This window comes from Pseudophryne corroboree, chromosome 1 (genome assembly GCF_028390025.1).
Source record: "Pseudophryne corroboree isolate aPseCor3 chromosome 1, aPseCor3.hap2, whole genome shotgun sequence".
NCBI lineage: Eukaryota > Metazoa > Chordata > Amphibia > Anura > Myobatrachidae > Pseudophryne > Pseudophryne corroboree.
In genome coordinates this window covers 1130963216-1130986027 of record NC_086444.1, presented here as the reverse complement: position 1 = coordinate 1130986027, position 22812 = coordinate 1130963216, and the positions used below count along the sequence as shown (strand labels likewise).

The 22812-nt window shown below is 46.3% G+C and overlaps 1 protein-coding gene across 1 annotated transcript in view; it reads right to left on the bottom strand.

Annotated features, from left to right (window-relative positions):
• Positions 1–8664: 8664 nt before the first annotated feature.
• The window catches only part of STK32B (serine/threonine kinase 32B), a 613395-nt gene continuing 599247 nt past the window's right edge, over positions 8665–22812 (bottom strand). Inside the window, exon 12 of the mRNA XM_063923372.1 lies at positions 8665–11786. Within this exon, the coding sequence (XP_063779442.1) occupies positions 11642–11786 (145 nt within the window). The 3' untranslated portion in view covers positions 8665–11641. The remainder of the gene's footprint in view (positions 11787–22812) is intronic.

The window sequence follows — 22812 nt, the reverse complement described above, 5'->3', positions numbered from 1 at the left end:
GGGGCAGAGTTTCACGGAATGACACGCTTGCGTCGTGATGTCACAACGCAAACGCGTCATTCCACGAAACTCCACTCCCCCAAGGGGTTACTCTAGAAGAGGGGAAAGCAAGGAGTCACAGAAGTGCCACGGTGGGTGCCTCGTGTGATTGCACGGCTTGCGCGCCGCAAGAAACTGCACTGAGTGTCACTGTAATAGCCGTGTATACTTGTACATGCACACCTCAGTCTTTTAGACAAGCATTTGCTACTGGCAGGATCAACCAGGTTCAGTATCATTTACTGACGGACACAATACTGACGGTCATAATCCTGACAGCCATTGGCCTACAGCCAAAATACCGACATGGTCAAAATACCGACATGCATTATGCCGACATGGTCAAAATGCTGACATAGTCAGAAAACCGACATTTGAAATGCCGACATGTCAAAATACCGACATGCCGTTTTCAGTTTTTCTCTAACGTCCTAGAGGATGCTGGGGACTCCGTAAGGACCATGGGGAATAGACGGGCTCCGCAGGAGATAGGGCACTTTAAGAAAGCTTTGGATTCTGGGTGTGCACTGGCTCCTCCCTCTATGTCCCTCCTCCAGACCTCAGTTTTACACTGTGCCCAGAGGAAGATGGGCGCACTGCAGGGAGCTCTCCAGAGTTCTTTGCATTAGAAAGCATTTTTGTTTGGATTTTTCTATTTTTACAGGGAGCACTGCTGGCAACAGGCTCCCTGCATCGAGGGACTGGGGAGAGAGGAGCAGACCTACTTAAATGATAGGATCTGCTTCCTGGGCTACTGGACACCATTAGCTCCAGAGGGGGTGAACACAGGTTAGTCCTGGGCGTCCACCCCCGGAGCCACGCCGCCGTTCTCCTCACAGAGCCAGAAGAACAGAAGCAAGAAGACGTCTCAGGCGGCAGAAGCCTTCAGCGGCTTCACTGAAGTAACGCACAGCACCGCAGCTGTGCGTCATTGCTCCACACACCACACCGGTCACTGTATGGATGCAGGGGGGGCGCCCTGGGCAGCAATAATAACACCTCAAAACATGGCAAAAAGATATATACATGTACAGCTGGGCACTGTACATGTATATAAAAGAGCCTCCGCCATTTTTACACAAATTTGAGCGGGACCGAAGCCCGCCGCCGAGGGGGCGGGGCTTCTCCCTCAGCACTCACCAGCGCCATTTTTCTCTCCACAGAACGCTGAGAGGAAGCTCCCCGGACTCTCCCCTGCTTACACACGGTGAAGGGGTGTTTAAAAGAGAGGGGGGGCACATAATTGGCGGATAAGATATTATACAGCGCTGCTGGGGAAAAACATTTTGTGTTGGTCTCCAGGGTCATTGCGCTGGTGTGTGTGCTGGCATACTCTCTCTCAGTCTCTCCAAAGGGCCTTAAAGTGGATACTGTCTTCAGAAAAGAGTTTCCCTGTGTGTATGAAGTGTGTCGGTACGTGTGTGTCGACATGTTTGACGAGGAAGGCTCGCTTAATGTGGAGGGGAAGTGTTTGAATGTCAGGTCGCCGTCGGCAACGCCGACACCGGACTGGGTGGATATGCTGAATGTCTTAAATGCAAATGTGAATCTCCTGCATAAAAGGTTAGACAAGGCTGAGGCTAGGGATCAGTCAGGTAGCCAGACCGTGCCTGTCCCTGTGGCGCCAGGACCTTCAGGGTCTCAAAAGCGCCCCATATCCCAGGTCACTGACACAGATACCGACACAGATACTGACTCTAGTGTCGACTTTGAGGATGTAAAATTACAGCCGAAGGTGGCAAAGGGTATTCGATACATGATTATTGCCATAAAAGAGGTTTTGCATATCACTGAGGAACCCCCTGTCCCTGACACGAGGGTTCACATGTATAAAGGGAAAAAGCCTGAGGTCACGTTTCCGTCCTCATTTGAGCTAAGCGAATTGTGCGAAAAGGCTTGGGAGTCTCCGGATAGGAGACTACATGTTCCCAAAAGGATTCTTATGGCGTATCCTTTTCCACAGAAGGATAGGATACGATGGGAATCTTCGCCTAAAGTAGACAAGGCATTGACACGCTTATCCAAGAAGGTGGCACTGCCTTCTCCAGATACTGCTTCCCTCAAGGATCCTGCTGATCGCAAGCAGGAAATTACCATGAAGCACATTTACACACATTCAGGAACTATCGTTAGACCGGCCATGGCGTCGGCCTGGGTTTGTAGTGCTGTCGTGGCATGGGCAGACTCCTTATCTACGTAGATTGACACCTTAGATAGGGATACCATTCTAATGACCATTGAGCATATCAAAGATGCTGCATTGTATATGAGGGATGCTCAGAGAGACATTTGTTTACTAAGCTCCAGAATAAACGCTATGTCTATTTCTGCTAGGCGACTCTTGTGGACCCGACAGTGGACGGGAGACGCTGACTCAAAGCGGCATATGGAGTCATTGCCTTACAAGGGGGAGGAGTTGTTTGGAGAAGGCCTCTCGGACCTTGTCTCTACTGCTACAGCCGGTAAATCGAATTTTTTACCTTATGTTGCCCCGCAGCATGCTAAGAAGGTACCGCATTATTAAATGCAGTCCTTTCGTTCCAATAAAAGCAAGAAGGTACGAGGATCGTCCTTTGTTGCCAGAGGTAAAGCCAAGGGATAAAAGCTGCACTCGGCTAGTTCCCAAGAGCAGAAGTCCTCCCCTACTTCCGCAAAGTCCACCGCATGACGCTGGGGCTTTCCGGGGGGGGGGGGGGGGGGGGTCAGATCAAGTGGGGGCACGTTTTTGTCTGTTCAGCCACGTCTGGGTTCTCTCACAGGTGGATCCCTGGGCAATAGAGATTGTTTCCCAGGGATACAGGCTGGAATTCGAGGACATGCCTCCTTGCCGGGTTTTCAAATCGGCTCTGCCGGCTTCCCCTTCGGAAAGGGAGCTGGTGTGTTAGCTGCAATTCACAAATTGTACATTCAACAGGTGATAGTCAAAGTTCCTCATCTCCAGCAAGGAGAGGGTTATTATTCATCCCTGTTTGTGGTACCGAAACTGGACGGTTCGGTCAGACCCATTTTAAATCTGAAATCCCTGAACTTGTACTTGAAGAGGTTCAAGTTCAAAATGGAGTCGCTCAGAGCGGTCATCGCCAGCCTGGAGGGAGGGGATTGGATGGTGTCCCTGGACATAAAGGATGCGTACCTTCATGTTCCGATTTTCCCTCCTCACCAGGCGTTCCTGGGATTTGCAGTACAGGATTGTCACTACCAATTTCAGACGTTGCCGTTTGGTCTTTCCACGGCCCCGAGAATTTTCACCAAGGTAATGGCGGAAATGATGGTGCTCCTGCGCAGGCAGGGTGTCACAATTATCCCGTACTTGGACGATCTCCTCATAAAGGCGAGATCTCGGGAGAAGTTGCTGGACAGCGTGTCTCTGTCCGTGAAGACGTTGCAGAGGCACGGCTGGATTCTCAATTTACAGAAATCCCAGCTAGTCCCTGCAACGCGTCTGCCCTTTTCTAGACACAGACCAAAAAAGAGTTTTTCTTCCAGTGAAGAAGGCTCAGGAGCTCGTAGCTCTGGTCAGGAACCTATTGAAGCCAAAAAAGGTTTCAGTGCATCATTGCACGAGGGTTCTGGGGAAGATGGTGGCTTCATACGAGGCTATCCCCTTCGGCAGGTTCCATGCAAGGACCTTTCAATGGGACCTATTGGACAAATGGTCCGGGTCCCATCTACACATGCAAAAACGGATCACCCTGTCTCCCAGGGCCAGGGTGTCTCTCCTGTGGTGGCTGCGCAGTGCTCACCTCCTGGAGGGTTGCAGGTTCTGCATTCAGGACTGGGTCCTGGTGACCACGGACGCGAGCCTCCGAGGTTGGGGAGCTGTCGCACTAGGAAGAAATTTCCAGGGTCTCTGGTCAAGCCTAGAGACTGGTCTCCACATCAATGTCCTGGAGTTGAGGGCCATATACAACGCCCTACTCCAAGCGGAGGAATGGCTTCGGAACAAACCGGTTCTGATTCAGTCAGACAATGTCACGGCAGTGGATCATGTAAACCGCCAAGGCGGCACAAGGAGCAGAGTGGCCATGGCAGAGGCGACCAGGATTCTACGCTGGGTGGAAGGCCATGTAAGCGCACTATCAGCAATGTTCATCCCCGGGGTGGACAACTGGGAGGCGGACTTTCTCAGCAGGCACGACCTGCATCCGGGAGAGTGGGGACTTCATCAAGAAGTCTTCACACAGATCACGGATCGGTGGGGACTGCCTCAGATAGACATGATGGCGTCCCGCCTCAACAAAAAGCTAAAGAGGTATTGCGCCAGGTCAAGAGACCCTTAGGCGGTTGCGGGCGACGCTCTGGTGACACCTTGGGTGTTCAGATCGGTCTATGTGTTTCCTCCTCTACCTCTCATACCCAAGGTGTTGAGGATAATAAGAATAAGAAGGGTCAGAACAATCCTCATTGTTCCAGATTGGCCAAGGAGGACTTGGTATCCGGATCTGCAAGAGTTGCTCACAGAAGATCCGTGGCCTCTTCCTCTAAGGCAGGACCTGCTGCAGCAGGGGCCCGGTCTGTTCCAAAACTCACCGCGGCTGCGTTTGACGTCATGGCGGTTGAACGCCGGATCCTAGCGGAAAAAGGGAATCCGGAGGAGGTCATTCCTACCCTGATCAAGGCTAGGAAGGACGTGACGTCGAAACATTATCACCGTATATGGCGAAAATATGTTTCTTGGTGTGAGGCCAGAACTGCTCCTACCGAGGAGTTCCAGTTGAGCAGTCTGCTTCACTTCCTTCAAACGGGAGTGAATGTGGGCCTAAAATTAGGGTCCATAAAGGTTCAAATTTCGGCCTTATCCATTTTCTTTCAAAGAGAATTGGCTTCTCTTCCTGAAGTAGACTTTTGTGAAGGGCGTGCTGCATATTCAGCCTCCCTTTGTACCTCCGGTGGCGCCTTGGTGGTATTAAGTTTCCTCAAGTCCCCTTGGTTTGAACCACTCAAAACAGTAGAGTTGAAATACCTCACTTGGAAAGTGGTCATGTTGTTGGCCTTAGCTTCTGCAAGGCGGGTTTCGGAATTGGCGGCTTTATCATATAAAAGCCCATACCTGATTTTTCACGTGGATAGAGCAGAGTTGAGGACTCGTCCTCAATTTCTGCCCAAGGTGGTCTCATCTTTTCATATGAACCAACCTATTGTCGTTCCTGTGGCTACACGGGACTTGGAGGATTCCGAGTCCCTGGATGTGATCAGGGCTTTGAAGATTTATGTGACCAGAACGGCTAGGATCAGCAAGACCGAAGCTCTGTTTGTTCTGTATGCGGCCAACAAGGTTGGTGCTCCTGCTTCAAAGCAGACTATTGCTCGCTGGATCTGTAACACGATTCAGCAGGTGCATTCTTCGGCAGGATTGCCATTGCCTAAATCGGTTAAGGCCCATTCTACTAGAAAGGTGGGCTCTTCTTGGGCGGCTGCCCGGGGGGTCTCGGCACTACAACTGTGCCGAGCTGCTACTTGGTCGGGGTCAAACACCTTTGCAAAGTTCTATAAATTTGATACCCTGGCTGAGGAGGACCTCCTGTTTGCTCAATCGGTGCTGCAGAATCATCCGCACTCTCCCGCTTGTTTGGGAGCTTTGGTATAATCCCCTTGGTCCTTACGGAGTCCCCAGCATCCTCTAGGACGTTAGAGAAAATAAGATTTTACTTACCGGTAAATCTATTTCTCGTAGTCCGTAGAGGATGCTGGGCGCCCGTCCCAAGTGCGGACTTCTTCTGCAAGACTTGTATATAGTTATTGCTTACATAAGGGTTATGTTATAGTTGATCTGGTTTGAACCAAGGCTATGTTATTGTTCATACTGTTAACTGGGTAGTTTATCACAAGTTATACGGTATGATTGGTGTGGCTGGTATGAATCTTGCCCTTAGATTAACAAAAATCCTTTCCTCGTACTGTCCATCTCCTCTGGGCACAGTTCTCTAACTGAGGTCTGGAGAAGGGGCAGAGAGGGAGGAGCCAGTGCACACCAGGAACTAAATTCTTTCTTAAAGTGCCCATGTCTCCTGCGGAGCCTGTCTCTCCCCATGGTCCTTACGGAGTCCCCAGCATCCTCTACGGACTACGAGAAATAGATTTACCGGTAAGTAAAATCTTATTTTGTGTCATTGTCGACGTAGGTCGACATGGACACTGTCTAAGTGTACCGTGTACCCTTGCTGCACTCCCCACGTTTCGGGCACACTACTATATTCCCCCTCCAGGTCCACTGGGATGGTAAAGTATGAACAAGTCTGTTTTTGGGCAAACGCATGTTGGCATTTTGACATGTTGGCATTTTAAATGTCGGTGTTCTGACTATGTCGGCATTTTGAAAATTTTGGCATAATAAATGTCTGTATTTTAACCGTTTTGGTATTTTCACTGTCGGCCAATGGTTGCCGGGATTATGACCATCGGTAAATCAACTGCTACCCGATCAACCGCTTGGATATCCCTGCTGGACAGATCATACCGACATGTCACGTGATCTTGATGCATTCAGTGCTATGTAATAATATTCATACTTTAGGCATCTCTAGTGTGACGTGAGAAGCAAGACAAGTACAAGGAGTTCAAAAAGTCCCTCCACAGTGAGTGCTGTCTCTGACTGCATATCTCCTCTACAGCCATGGGAGGCCAAAGAGAAGACCAAGACAGCGTGGAATCACAGAGCAGTGTCTAAACTCAGTCACAGTATGTTTGGGAAGAGAGGTGTGGAAGACATATTGAAAGAGAGATTTTGGGGGGGGGGGGGGAGAGATAGGAGATGTGTAGAGAGAGTGCAAGCCCAGGGTGAAAGAACGGAAGCCATACATAGAGTAAAGCACAGAAAGGGCTTTTGCCGATTGTTGCCAAGCATTGTACTCCCCACTCTTTAAATTACGGGCAGTTCGCTCCAGCAAGTATCCCCTTGTTGTCCTTCAACCAAGACCCCCTGTCACCTGCCAGCCCCTACCGCCACTGTGCCCCCTGCTGGTTCGCCGGGCAGCCCCAGTAATGTGCGCATCCCCTAACGTTCGCCCGGCACCCTCTCCAATGTTAACATGTTTCCGGCGGAGAGGAATGCTGGCCGGAGCTCCGGATGTGACATCGGCTTTAGTCACAGTCAGCGCGCTCCATCCGGCATTCGGGGATGTGCACACTGCGACGTTGAGGAGGGCAGAGATCCCTCCCACTGCTTAAAAGGAAGAGGCGTGCTGTCTGGGCGGGATCAGATGCCTGAGCATGTTGAAGAGAGTGGTTGTCCAGCGTCTAATCTCAGAGACTCTGTTCTGTGTATCACTGTGTCTTGGGTCAGGAGTGTAAAACAACTTTGTGGAGCTAGCAAGTGGGGGCAAAGACTTGTTTTAGTATCTGAGAGCTGTTTGTGGGGGCAGTCAGTATTCTGAAAAGCTGTTTGACAACAAGTGTGGGCCAGTATCTTAAAGCTAATTTAAACATTTTATTATTGTAAAGCCCCTACCCGGCAACTTCTTGATGCCACCCGGCTGGAAACATTTTCTGGGGAGAACACTGCCAAGGATGGTTCATATTCCTACAACACCTGAGTAGTGTTGCACACTTATGGAATGATGTTTTTCTATTTTGTTTGCAATATACCTCTATGTTTTGGAAGACATTGGGGAGTGCCAGCCCTACTAGGCTCATATTGCCTGAATATCTGAGACTATTACTTGATTTTGATCTGGTACCCTGATAACATGTTCCTTGGTTAGTGTGGGTGGTCTATTACATCTTTGTTTGGATGTAGTATGTTATGCCGGTGGTCAGGATCCCTGCGGCCAGCATACCAGCTTTGGTATCCCAACCACCGGCATGCCGGCAGTGGGGAGAGCGCAAAAGAGCCCCTTGCTCACTGCGCTCGCCACGCTGCAGGCATGGTGGCGCATGAGGGGTGTTGTGGACCCCCAAGAGGGAAAATAGTTGTTGTTATGCTGGCTGTCGGGATTCTGGCGCCGGTATACTGAGCGCCGGGATCCCAACAGCCGGCATATCAAATGCCACCCCTTTGTTTCTAGTTAGATACGGCATCCGGTCTCTAGGTTGACCACACATAGGTCGACCACTATTGGTCGACAAGCATTAGGTCGACGTGGTTTCTAGGTCAACTTGGTTACTAGGTCAACACGAGTTTTTCCCAATTTTTTCCCCATTTTTTTAACTTTTTCATACTTTACGATCCACGTGGACTAAAATTGGGAACGGTAACATGTGCCGAGCACAGCGGTAGTGGAGTGAGGCACTTTGCCCGAAGCATGGCGAGTGAAGCGAGTCATGTGAGGGGACACAGCGCGCTAATTGGGATTCCCGGTCACTCTACAAAGGAAATTACACCAATTTTTTTTTTTTTTTAAACTCATGTTGACCTTTTGTCATGTTGACCTAATGTTTGTGTTGACCTATTTTAGGTGTTGCCTTAGTTACTGTCGACCAATAGTGGTCGACCTAGACACTGTTGACCTAAGTGTGGTCGACCCTATGAACCCCACCCGTTAGATACATACTGTATATACTACCTGTATATAGAACCACACCCGTTAGATACATATATACTAACTGTATATAGATAAATGCATGAAGTGTTGAAATATTTTGTAATAACGGACAAAAGACAATAAACAGTAACGCACAACTATACAGTTGTTGAGCAATGAACATTTTATTTGACCAAAGCTTTTCAGATTGTGTTATCCTGAAGACATTGTGCTTATTCCTCTGTACATAACTGTGCAGACCGCAGGGATCTAATGTGTTTCCTTTAAATAAAATGCATGCTTTGATTTTTTATTACAAGTTACAATTCCAATATGGGCAATATATCATGAAAAAAAACATTTATGAAAGTATGATAAAAAATAATAATATGAGAAAATAATTTATAAATCGCTTCATATGTAAATAAAAAGATTTCATACAAAATAATGATACAAAATGATACAATAAATATAGAAAAGCTTGTAACGAAAGTAATGTATATATTAAGAAATTCAGTTTTGTTAAAAAAGTTGGAAGGATGAAAACATTGGCTGTGGGATGCAGACTTGACAAAATAAAGTATAGAAACTTTTTAGGGTGTCACTTATCAAAATACACATTAGTGTAAACATACTGTGCAGATCTGACATAGTGAAAAACTCTTTGATAAGGAGGGTGAGGAGTGGACACTATAGGAAAACCATGTTGCAGTGCCCAAAGTCACAGTATCAGTTCCCAACCTGTAATAGTACAGTAACAGCAGAGAGAAAGGATCCAAAGTGCAGGAGGTTATTCATATTTAATCATATACATAAATACACACATTTAAGTCATATAACAAAGTATGTGACTCCACATGAATTAAACATCACAAAATACAGAACAGGTAAAGGTATTGTGCACATCACACATTGTGGCATTTGTACAGTCCAGCAACTTACGGCAAAGTTGCAAGACAGAGGCGGCAAACAAAAGGTAATTTATTAGCGTAACAGTAAAATCATATATCCCGGATGCTTTGTCCAGTTGCTTGTTTTGAAGCAATGAAATGGCAGACATGAAGTGCCTGATTCAGAAGTAGACACATATGTGGCCTCATCTTTTGGTGTAATCCCCCCAGAGACCAATGACGTATATGTAATGGGTGCAGAGTGCATGGGGCCCACATCACACGCGCTGCATCCATTTCTCCTATACTTACCTCTCCAGAGTCCCACTTCAGCAGCAGCAATGTTGCAAAATCACAAGGAAAACGATGTCATTTTCCCAGAGACCTACTCTTCTTCTAGTAGACTCTAGCATAGTGATACAGTCTACTAGCATTTACACACACTGCTTCCGGCTAGAGAGGAAGGGAGATGAAGACTGCACACGGGTCCCCACCTCTCTTAATATGCCCCAGCCTGTTGCTACAGTATCCTTCCCTGGTGCATATACGCTGTAGGAAAACATTGCTCAGGTACGTGGACATTGGCTTCATGTGGGATTGAATCAGACCTTTAATGAGCTGGAATTTTTTTTTTACTTAGAACGAATTAAGAGATTTGAAGCAACTATAAATGTCCTTGTAGATGCTCAGTCACTCACCAGATATATATTCATAGCATTACCTAAGATCTGAGAATTGTAACATACAGTATATACATGAGAGTGCACAGGACCAGGTCAGCTGGACAAGCTTATTCTCTGTGTACATTGTGTCCCTCATTACTCAGTAGTATGGAGAGAGACGTATGCTGTAGAGTCGCAGCATCTTACATACAGCCCATACAAAGCTTAGAGCTGGCGAGAATCAATGATACAGAGATGAAGTTATGACTATGATCTGACCTATATTATATGTATAGGGTGCTCGGAGTGAGATCTTCGGATCCCTGGTATGGTGTGCTTTAGAGTTTATCACTGCTGTATAGTGTACAGAATAACAGTTCTGTATCAGGGTGAATACAGAGTTTATCACTGCTGTATAGTGTACAGAATAACAGTTCTGTATCAGGGTGAATACAATGATAACTGGTACAGAGTGAGATTAGACTTTCTTATCATATTGTTTTGCATTTTGTGCCTGAATGCAAATGTAAAGCACTGAGTCCTACCGGGAGAAAAGTGCTATATACAGTAACTATGATTATTATGCTTAAAGTATGAATGTTGTAGCACTGGTATTGGGTGCTTGGAATTAGGAATTAGTATGCCATAAGGTGGGGTTGTTGTTTTTTTTTGCTTTAGTTCTATAGAGTATTGTATCATAGAGTGATTAGAATTTGGTGCCACCGGTATAGAGTCTTTACAATAAAAATTTGGCACCACTGGAATAGAGTACTTGTAGTTAGAATTTGGTGCCACTGGTATAGGGTGCTTGTAATTAGAATTTGGTGCCACTGGTATAGAGTGCTTGTAATTAGAATTTGGTGCCACTGGCATAGAGTACTTGTAGTTAGAATTTGGTACCACCGGTATAGAGTGCTTGCAATTAGAATTTGGTGCCACCGGTATAGAGTGCTTGTAATTAGAATTTGGTGCCACCAGTATAGAGTGCTTGTAATTAGAATTTGTTGCCACTGGTATAGAGTGCTTGTAATTAGACTTTTGGCATCACTGATCTTAGAATACTTTCACATAGAATTTCAAATAACTCTTCTAGTGTTCTTAGCATTGCAGATAACTGCACTGTCGGGCCTGAGACTCGTTGAGATTGCTAAATCAAGCTGTCACAGTCAGGGCTAAATTAAACATTTCGGGTGACGTTCTGCTATGAGTTTCTTGACGTTGAATATCACAAAGGAATTCATGTTACATGAAACAGGATAAGCAGACCTCCCCCACACAATCTTATTTAATAAGCATACACAGTGAACACTGCAATCATCCCACTTCATTCTCATTAGTTGCTGATGCAAATATCATGTGCAAGTTTTTTCCAAAACTTCTTATAGTTTGTTCCTTTTTACTGGTTGATGTACTGTGTGTACTGTAGAGGACATTTTACAAAAGTAATATTAGTGCGATGTGTAGAGTCTTATTGACAAGCTGTGCTTTGTAGACCTTGCAGTACTTCATCCTGCTGAGAAGCAGTCCATGTTTCTGAGTGAAGGCATGCAAGAGACAGCGCCTTATCGTCCTCCACTTTCCATGGTGTCCACTAGCTGCTGCAGCCTCGTGTGCAGCCATGTACTAGAATGTTGTTATTTGTGGTGTGTCCATCCTGAGCCTTCACGTGCGGCTGGCTGTGTGCTCTGCTCTCTGTATGCGGTGCTTGTCCACCTTGTTCTGGTTGGTGTTTGAGTCTAGAAGAAAAGAGTAATGACAGTCATGGCAGTAAGTCGTATAAGTGACTAATTAAAGCATTCTGCATTGGTTACTGTGGACATTTACTCTTGTACTGGCCAGTGTGAGAAATATATTATATGTGTATATATATATATATATATATATATATATATCTATCTTCAAATAGGAATAAAGTCTCTGCGCCTTCAGTGCTTTGGTGTGGAAACTTCCATCTGTGTATAACCAAGAATATATGCGTACCAGAAATATGATCAAGTTGTGCCTGTAGTGGTATCTTTAATTGGTCATCTTCCCTTGTCCTCTTACTGCATGTATAAACGCCCTCAGCGAGGTGTTAAAACACAATTTACATAGGCAGAGAGGGAAGATTTGTGTCAGCAAAAATGCTCTTAATATTATAAAGTGACTTGTGACGTATTTGTGCCAATATATAAAATATTTTTTATATAAAGTGCTCTGTGCCTATAGTGTTTCTATAAACCACTATATTATATGTGATTTCTAATATAAATAATCAGAATCACACCCAAGTGGCTAAAAAAATTAGTAAAAAAGGAAGGTAATAACTCACTCCTTTTAAGGATGCTGCTCCTATGAGGTGATCCTTGACAAAGTCTAATACCTCTATAAAGAAAGTTTTTTTCTCATGAAGAAAAAAACAGAAAGAAAAAGGAGCTAATAGTGTGATATAGTTTTTCACAATTTTTAATCACACACATACATATAAAAATGGAATCGTACAATTTAAAAATCAATAACAAGCTTATCTGTTGTACAGGTCGTTGGAGAGGTAGTGGAAGCTGGCCCAACGCGTTTCGTCCCTTTAACAGCTTTTGTGGGACTTCCTCAGGGGTTATAACTTTTAGTCACTTTATAATATTAAGAGCATTTTTGCTGACACAAATCTTCCCTCTCTGCCTATGTAAATTGTGTTTTAACACCTCGCTGAGGGCGTTTATACATAGAGTAAGAGGACAAGGGAAGATGACCAATTAAAGATACCACTACAGGCACAACTTGATCATATTTCTGGTACGCATATATTCTTGGTTATACACAGATGGAAGTTTCCACACCAAAGCACTGAAGGCGCAGAGACTTTATTCCTATTTGAACATTTACATTTATGACTCAGCGAAATATGAGTCAATAAGAAAGTCTTTACTGCAGCCCCTACACCTGGGAGTGCTGTTTGGAACTGATATGAATGGTTATGCACGAATTTTGTTTGATTAATTTATTTATTGTAAACGTTTAGGTATTAAGCGCTCGTTTTACACCTTTTTTGCACATATATATATATATCTGTGGTTTTTTTTCTTTCCAGCTAGCATCCATAAGGGATATTAGGGAACACATTAGTACGATGGGGTATAGATAGGTCCAAAGGAGCTAGTGCACTTTAAATTTCTTCAACTGGGGGACTCAGTTCAACTCAGGGGAGGATGCACACTCTGCAAGCTCCAGAGTTTTTCTTCAATTTTATTTAAACTTTTACTTATTTCGGTATGCTGTTTGGGCAACAGCATACCTGCGCCATGGAAGTTGGGGGGGAGACGGTTACCGGCATCATGAGGTGCAGAGCTGCTTCTCCGCTGCAGAACCACTATCCTGAGTGGCTGTTTGATCAGAGGGCCTTAACTGTCGCAGCTTGCCGCACACCCATAAAAGAGCCTGAAGGTGAGTACAAACCGCCCCCCCCCCCCCCGGTTCATTGTGCGGCAGAAGCGTAGGTGAGGCACACAGATCCCTCCTGGGGGAGACCTGCGGGTGCCCCTGTATGAGACTGGCTGGAGGGGTGTTGTACCAAGCATTTATGTGAGGCTACACAGCCTGTGGAGATATTGACAGTATATAACTTATTAGTAGCCCCGGTGCCATAGCGGGGGGGGGGGGGGGGGAGCTACATCAGAGCGGCCTCAGCTGCATTTTGGCGCCTTCCTCTGCGTAAGCAAGCAGCTGCAGCCTCATGCAGCTCCTCAAAACGGTCACAGGATCACTGGTACCGGGTGTATAGGGGAGAGCCACTATTAGTGCACAGTTTACATTCCTTTGGGGAATTCTCTGTACAGCAGTATCACTGATATATGTTGCTACATAAAACGCTGACAGTCTCACTGGGCTGTACAGCATTGGGTGCGCTAGTGTTCTCTCTTCTGTGTCTCCTCTCACATGCAATAGGGCAGGCTTGTATTGTATTCAGTCTGTGTTGTATGTGTATTGTTTCTGTCTTTCATTATGGACAGAAGTCATGCAATGTATGTAATGCCAGATTCTCCCCTAGTTCATCGGGCCCCATATCCTGTGAGCAGTGTAGTCAATCATCACAAAATGCTGATAACAACATGGGGGAGACTCCAGAGCCTTCCTGGCTGGGGGCTATAAAAACCATGAATTCGGATATGTAATCTCAGCTCACTGCCAATGCCAATAAAACACAACTGCAACAAGCAGTGGCTAGCTTAACTGCCAAGGCTGATGCTTCCCATCCCCCGCTGGCTACAGGTGCACAAAAACGTCCTTGCCTGCAATCCTATCAGATTCTGATGATGGATGGTGGATGGGAATGATGGGGATCCCATTAGTGGAGATTCCACCCCTACACAGGTTATAGAACCCCTCATATTGGCTATACGAGATGTGTTAAAGCTCCCCCTGGAGGACACTACTAATCAGCAGTAATTTTTCCTCCCATAAGACAAACGGACAGTCACCTTTCCTGATTTCAAAGAATTGGACGATTTATTTAAATTAGCCTGGTAAAATCCAGATAAAGAATATCAGGTCTCCAAAAGGTTTTTGAATACCTTCCCATTTGCCCCTGAAGGCAGGAATTCTAGGAAGAATCACCAGCAGCAGACGTGTAAGTCTCTCGCCTTTCTAAAAAGGCAGTGCTCCCTGCTCCGGGCTTTTTTACGTTAAAGGACCCGGGGGATAGGAAAATAGAGACCACTCTAAAATCTATCTACACTGCTGCAGGTGTAGCTCAAAGACCGGTCATTGCTGGTTGCTGGATGACAGATGCCATTCATACATAGGCTACTCAGATTCAAGAGGGTCTTTCAGGTGATATGACCTTGGTTACTACTGTAACTTTCCTAAAACACATTCAGGACACGGCAAGAGTCATCTGTGACTACCTAAAAGAGATTGGCAATATAAATGCTAGAACCACTGATCTGGCTGTGTCTGCACGCAGAGTCATGTGGTTGCGTCAGCGGATTGCAGACATTGACTCCAAACGTAATGTGGAATCTCTTCCCTTCACAGGTGAATGGCTCTTCGGAAGTGAATTGGACGCATGGATCTCCAAAGCTACTGCTGGGAAATCCATGTTTCTTCCCTTAGGGGCTCCGTCTGTTGGACGTACCTACCCAGGACCGTCTAATCAGTGCTTTTGGTCCTCCAGGTTTTGATCTAAGGCCAGAGGTGCCTCCAACGCAGCTCGAGGCACCAGAGATAAGCCTAATAAACCAGCCATTGCTGGCTCTCAGGAACAGAGCACCAGTTCAGCTTCTGCAAAGACTTCAGCATGACGGTGCCCACCCACCCTGGGGGGATCTCCTGGTGGGAGCTCGGTTACGTCACAACAGCCACATCTGGGATGGTTCCTGCCAGGATGCCTGGGTAAGGGACCTTATCTCTCAGGGTTACAAGCTGGAGTTCGAAGGTGCTCATCCCCAACGATTTTTCAAATCAAGCTTACCAGCTTTGGAAAATATGCGTGGTACGCTACTACTGGCCATAAACAAGTTGGTCCAATCCCAGGTCATTGTTCCATACCCCTACAACAATGAGGACAGGGTTACTACTTCAGTCTGTTCGTAGTACCAAAACCAGACGGGTCTGTGAGACCCATTTTTAATCTGAAGTCCTTGAATCCTTACCTGAAGGTTTTCAAATTCAAGTTGGAATATTTAAGGGCAGTGATCGCAGGCCTGGAACAACAGGAATTCCTAGTGTCTCTGGATATCAAGGACGCCGAATTTGGCCTCATCAGGCCTAGCTGAGGTTCGCCCTGCTAAACGATCACTACCAGTTCCAGGCGTTACCCTTTGGCCTGTCTACAGCTCCGAGTGTGTTCACGAAGGTGATGGCGGAAATGATGTTTCAGCTCAGAGTCCAGGGGGTCAACCTGGTTCCTTACCTGGATGATCTCCTGATAAAAGCGAGTTCCAGGGAGCTTCTAATACTCCATATAGATCGCACTATACAACTTCTGTCTCACCATGGGTGGATCCTCAAACTACAGAAGTCTCACCTGGTGCCATCTCAGCGGCTCCTGTTTCTGGGAATTCTACTGGATACTGTAGCGCAGAAAGTGTTCCTCCCAGAGGACAAAGCAAGAACACTCCAAGAAATGGTTTGCATAGTTCTCCGACCTGCTCGAGTATCCATTCATCTTTGTATAAAATTGTTGGGAAAGATGGTGGCCTCATACAAGGCGATACAGTATGGAAGGTTCCATGCCAGACCCTTTCAATTGGACATCCTGAACAAGTTGTCCGGTTCCCATCTTCAGATGCACTAGATGATTTAGCTGTCACCCCAGGCCAGGATTTCACTCTTGTGGTGGCTACAGTCTTCCAATCTGCTAGAAGGTTGATGCTTCGGGATTCAGGATTGGATCCTCCTCACAATGGATGCGAGTCTGAGAGGATGGGGAGCTGTCACCCAGGGGGAGCAGTTCCAGGGCAGGTGGTCTGCCCAAGAGACAACATTCTGGAACTTTGGGCTATCTACAATGCTCTGATTCAGGCTTCCCCTCTGCTCCGGGATCGGGCAATCCAGGTTCAGTCGGACAATGCCACGGCGGTGGCATACATCAATCGACAAGGAAGGACAAAAAGCAGAGCCTGCATGCGAGAGGTGTCAAGAATACTCCTCTGGGCAGAAAGAAATGCAAGAGCACTGTCCGCAATCTTCATCCCAGGAGTGGACAACTGGGAAGTGGACTTTGTGAGTTGCCACGATATCCACCCAGGGGAGTGGGGACTACACCCTCAGGTGTTTCAGCAGATCATAGACAGGTGGAGTTGCCCCCAGATCGACTTGATGGCGTCTCACCTTAACAAGAAACTTTGCTGCTATTGCTCACAAACCAGAGACCCTCGGGCGAGCGCAGTGGATGCACTGGCATCGTCTTGGCCTTACCAGCTGGTCTACCTATTTCCCCCGATTCCAAGGGTGCTCAAGACAATCAGGCATCAGGGAGTGCAGGCAATCCTGTTTGCCCCAGATTGTCCCCGGAGAGTGTGGTATGCAGCTCTTCTGGACATGTCCGTAGAAGACCCTTGGCCTCTGCCAATAAGAAAGGATCTTCTTCAGCAAGGACCATTTGTTTACCCGGACTTAAGGCGGCTTCGTTTGACGGCATGGAAGTTGAGTGGAACATCCTAGCTCAAAGGTCTTTCCCAAAAAGTAATTGCTACTATGGTGCAAGCCAGGAAACCCATGACGTCAAAACATTATCATCATATCTGGCGGAGATATGTCTCCTGGTGCGAGGAACGCACATATCCGTCTGCAGAGTTCCACTTGGGAAGATTCCTTCGATTCCTGCAGACTGGAGTGGATAAAAGCTTACGTCTGGGATCAATTAAGGTCCAGATTTCAGCTCTTTCGTTCTTCTTCCAGAAGAAGTTGGCTATGTTGCCAAAAGTCCAGACCTTCTTGCAAGGTGTACTTCACATACAATCTCCGTTTGTGCCGCCTATGGCACCTTGGGATTTGGAGGTGGTGTTAAGATTTCTACAGTCTTCCTGGTTTGAAGCTCTGACGACGGTAGAAGATAAGTACCTCACGTGGAAGACAGTGATGTTACTGGCCCTGGCTTCTGCTAGGCGTGTCTCAAAATTGGGGGCCTTATCGTGTAAAAGTCCATACTTGGTCTTTTACGAGAACAGAGCGGAACTCAGGACTTGACAGCAGTTCCTGCCGAAGGAGGTCTCCGCATTTCACTTGAATCAACCTATTGTGATTCCGTCCAGTTCTGGCACTTCTGCTCCTCTGGAGGCATTGGATGATGTGCGAGCTTTGAAGATCTATGTCAAGAGGACGGCTCGTGTCAGAAAGACGGATTCCTTGTTCGTGCTGTATGATGCGCAGAAAAAGGGTTGCCCTGCTTCAAAGCAGTCTATTGCTCGTTGGATTAGGCTCACTATTCAACAGGCCTATATGTCGGCAGCCTTACCTGTTCCACAGTCTCTGAAGGCCCACTCTACAAAATCAGCGGGGTCTTCCTGGGCGGCTGCCCATGGAGTCTCGGCCCTGCAACTGTGCCAAGCTGCTACCTGGTCGAGGAAGAACACCTTTGTGAAGTTCTACAAGTTTGATACCCTGGCAAAAGAGGATACCCAGTTTGGGCAGGCGGTGCTGCAGCAGTCTCCGCACGTTCCCACCCGTTCTGGAAGCTTTGGGACATCCCCATCGTACTAATGTGTTCCCCAATATCCCTTATGGATACTAGAGAAAATAGGATTTTGATACGTACCGGTAAATCCTTTTCTCGTAGTCCATAAGGGATATTGGGCACCCGCCTCTGTGCGGTGACTTTCTGCAGGTTCTCTGTTCTGGGTTACCTGTTCAGCTGTTGCTGTTTTGTGTTGCCAGCCGTTGCTGGCTAGGTTATGTTATGGTGTGCTGGTGTGTAGATCTCACCATGCTTATTGTTGTTATGTAATTTCTCCTTTGGGCACTGTTTTACTTATAACTGCCTGTGGAAGGAGGCATAGAGGGGAGGAACCAGCACACCCAGTTGAAGAAATTTAAAGTGCACTGGCTCCTTTGGACCTGTCTATACCCCATCGTATTAATGTGTTCCCCAGTATCCCTTATGGACTCCGAGAAAAGGATTTACCGGTAGGTATCAAAATCCTATTTTTTTATTACACAAAATGTTCCCTTCTCCCGTGCTAGTACTACTTCTTGCTACTCCCCACGGTTGGCCCCATTAGTAGAGTCAAGTGGAACAATAGATACAAAATACAGTATACCAAGAGGGTGCATCAACAATTAATCAATTAAAACATTATAAGCATTCATTGCGTATTATAACGGTGAAACCTAGAGATGCTCGTGAGTCAGCGACTTTTCATAGCCGATGTTACCAATGGCTGACCTTTCCTTAAACCAGGGCTGGCCAAACCGGTCCTCGAGATCTACCAACAGTTCATGTTTTCCAGGCCTCCTGGAGATCTGTAGAATTGTCAGGAATGAATGCAGCACATCTTAATTAGTAATGACTACACCTGTGCACCAGCTAGGTGGTCTGGAAAATGTGAACTGTTGGTAGATCTCGAGGACTGGTTTGGCCAGCTCTGCCTTAAACAGTCTAATTGAGACGATCAATCGCAGGGATATTTCTCGGAATAAACCCTCACACCAACACCCAGAAAAAAAACAGGCTTTTAGCCAATATAAAAACAATCTTTTTAATAACATAAAGTTTGCATAACAATTTGCTACACAATGGGTGGAATTCAATTGTTTGAAAAGTCAGTTGGGTGTCTGTTTTTTCCTGTCTGTTTGATATGAAAAACAGACACCCAACTGACTTTTCAAACATTTGAATTCCCCCCAATGATTACAAATATGCTTACATTACATAAAATAATTCTTAGATATTGACAGGAATACTAAACACCTTTGGGTAGCTCTTTCCAACCACCTGTCTCATATATGTGTATGTACTGTATGTATATATCTCCATACCTCCCAACAGTGTCCCGCGATGGTGGTGGTGGTGGTGAAGAGGGTGTGCGTTGGGAGGCTCTGTCTCTCGCTGCCCTGCTTAGCAGAGCAGCGGTGAATAGATGCTGTGCGCATGCGTACAGCGTCTATTCACAGGTAACAGAGGGAGTGGGTGCATGCCAGCAGCGCAGAGAGCGCTGGGCATGCCCCCTCAGTGACAAAAACGTCAATCCCAAAAAGTCACGCCCCCTTTTCGATAAACCACGCCCCCTTTAGGAAATAGCGCAGATGTCCCTCTTCCCGTACAGCCAACGTTGGGAGGTATGCTTAATCCAAGTACTTTGCTCCAGTGCAGCAGAATCCAATCAAGATCATTTCATATAGTAAAGGCACTCAGACAGCGATGATGCAAATAAAACTGTATTGGCCAAGTACTTTCGAGGACATTACCCCGTCCTCAGGACCACAGAGACAAAGGGTGACAAACACGTGCAAACTTACCCACTTTTGAACCCCTCTACACCACTCTGCTCTAACTACAATGCTTGCATTTCAGGGGCTCCGGTCAGCATTCCACCAGTGTGCGCCATTCAGGTCATCCACACCTACGTGCTCATGGGCGCAGCAAGGGTTAGGCATTCCACAGTCAGGGCAGATACACATAAAAAAACATCATAGATATACTGGATCATATCTTAAAAACATACATATACAAATCTAAAACTTACAGTCATAATAGTACAGATATATTGGGTACCACATATACTGTAACAAAGACTAATATCACCACCGCATTTCTTAATATGAACACAAAAAGAACAAATCGCACAGACAATAAAACTTAATGGACACAAGTCCCATACAGATATATAGCCACACAGGATGAAAAAGCCAGCTGAATATATACAAAATTGAACTCAAATCATAAGAGTTCCAATTGATCCCATGTGGATTATTCTATGTGGGGCAGACCATCCGTAAATTCAAGGAGCGTATGAACTCAAATCATAGCGTTCCAATTGATCTTATCATTCAGCCCCCCTGGTTTTGTAGTACATAATCTTAAAATCCAGCGGGACTCCTTAATTAACAGGGCCTTTGCCCTGTCTCCACCTCCCAAAGATTCTGGAACATGATCTATGATAAAGTATCTAATTGATTCTGAGTGCTTATGTTCTTTAAAATGTCGGCGGGCCGGTTGATCAATGTCTTTACCAGATAGAGATAACCGAATGGCTGAGCGATAAGCATTCATACACTCCTTGAATTTACAGGTGGTCTGCCCCACGTAGAATAATCCACACGGGATCAATTGGAACTCTATGATTTGAGTTCAATTTTGTATATATTCAACTGGCTTTTTCATCCTGTGTGGAGCCACGCTCATCTTGGCTTCTATGCTGCACCTAGGCACACCATGGTTTATTAGCATAAATCTTTACCTATTGTTCTCAGCTGCAATACAATACGGAGAACAATACATCAGGGAATTAAGTCATTACAGCAGGGGATTAAGTCCGACTGCCCTGGCTCACTTAATCCTATTAAATGCCAAGACAAAGGTGGCTCCATCTGTATATACATATTAAGAAATGCGGTGGTAATATTAGTCTTTGTTACAGTATATGTGGCACTCAATGTATCTGTACTATTATGACTGTATATTTTAGATTTGTATATGTATGTTTTTAAGATACATGATCCAGTATATCTACGATGTATGTTATATGTATCGGCGCGGCGGATGGAGCAGAGTGATGTAGAGGGATTTAAAAGTGGGTACGTTTGCACATGTGTTTGTCACCCTTTGTCTATGTGGTACTGAGGATGGGGAACCGTCCCCGAAAGTGCTTGGCCAATACAGTTTTATTTGCATCATCTCTGTCTCTGAGTGCCTTTACTATATGGAATTATATATATATATATATATATATATATGTAAAAATATATATACACTGCTCAAAAAAATAAAGGTAACACTTAAACAACACAATGTAACTCCAAGTCAATCACACTTCTGTGAAATCAAACTGTCCACTTAGGAAGCAACACTGATTGACAATCAATTTCACATGCTGTTGTGCAAATGGAATAGACAACAGGTGGAAATTATAGGCAATTAGCAAGACACCCCCAATAAAGGAGTTGTTCTGCAGGTGGTGACCACAGACCACTTCTCTGCTCCTATGCTTTCTGGCTGATGTTTTGGTCACTTTTGAAAGCTGCCAGTGCTTTCACTCTAGTGGTAGCATGAGACGGAGTCTACAACCCACACAAGTGGTTTAGGTAGTGCAGCTCATCCAGGATGGAACATCAATGCGAGCTGTGGCAAGAAGGTTTGCTGTGTCTGTCAGCGTAGTGTCCAGAGCATGGAGGCGCTACCAGGAGACAGGCCAGCACATCAGGAGACGTGGAGGAGGCCGTAGGAGGGCAACAACCCAGCAGCAGGACCGCTACCTCCACCTTTGTGCAAGGAGGAACAGGAGGAGCACTGCCAGAGCCCTGCAAAATGACCTCCAGCAAGCCAAAAATGTGCATTTGTCTACTCAAACAATCAGAAACAGACTCCATGAGGGTGGTATGAGGGCCCGACGTCCACAAGTGTGGGTTGTGCTTACAGCCCAACACCATGCAGGACGTTTGGCATTTTCCAGAGAACACCAAGATTGGCAAATTCGCCACTGGCGCTCTGTGCTCTTCACAGATGAAAGCAGGTTCTCACTGAGCACATGTGACAGAGTCTGAAGACGCCAAGGAGAACGTTCTGCTGCCTGCAACATCCTCCAGCATGACCGGTTTGGCAGTGGGTCAGTAATGGTGTGGGGTGGCATTTCTTTGGGGGGCCGCATAGCACTCCATGTGTTCGCTAGAGGTAGCCTGACTGTCATTAGGTACCGAGATGAGATCCTCAGACCCCTTGTGAGACCATATGCTGGTGCGGTTGGCCCTGGGTTCCTCCTAATGTAAGACAATGCTAGACCTCATGTGGCTGGAGTGTGTCAGCAGTTCCTGCAAGACGAAGGCATTGATGCTATGGACTGGCCCGCCCGTTCCGCAGACCTGAATCCAATTGAGCCCATCTTGGACATCATGTCTCGCTCCATCCACCAACGCCACATAGACTGTCCAGGAGTTGGCGGATGCTTTAGTCCAGGTCTGGGAGGAGATCCCTCAGGAGACCATCCGCCACCTCATCAGGAGCATGCCCAGGCGTTGTAGGGAGGTCATACAGGCACGTGAAGGCCAGACCAGGGCCGGATTAACAATGGGGCGGATGGAGCTGCAGCTCCAGGCCCCCCATTCAAAATAGGCCCACAGGATCCCTTGCAG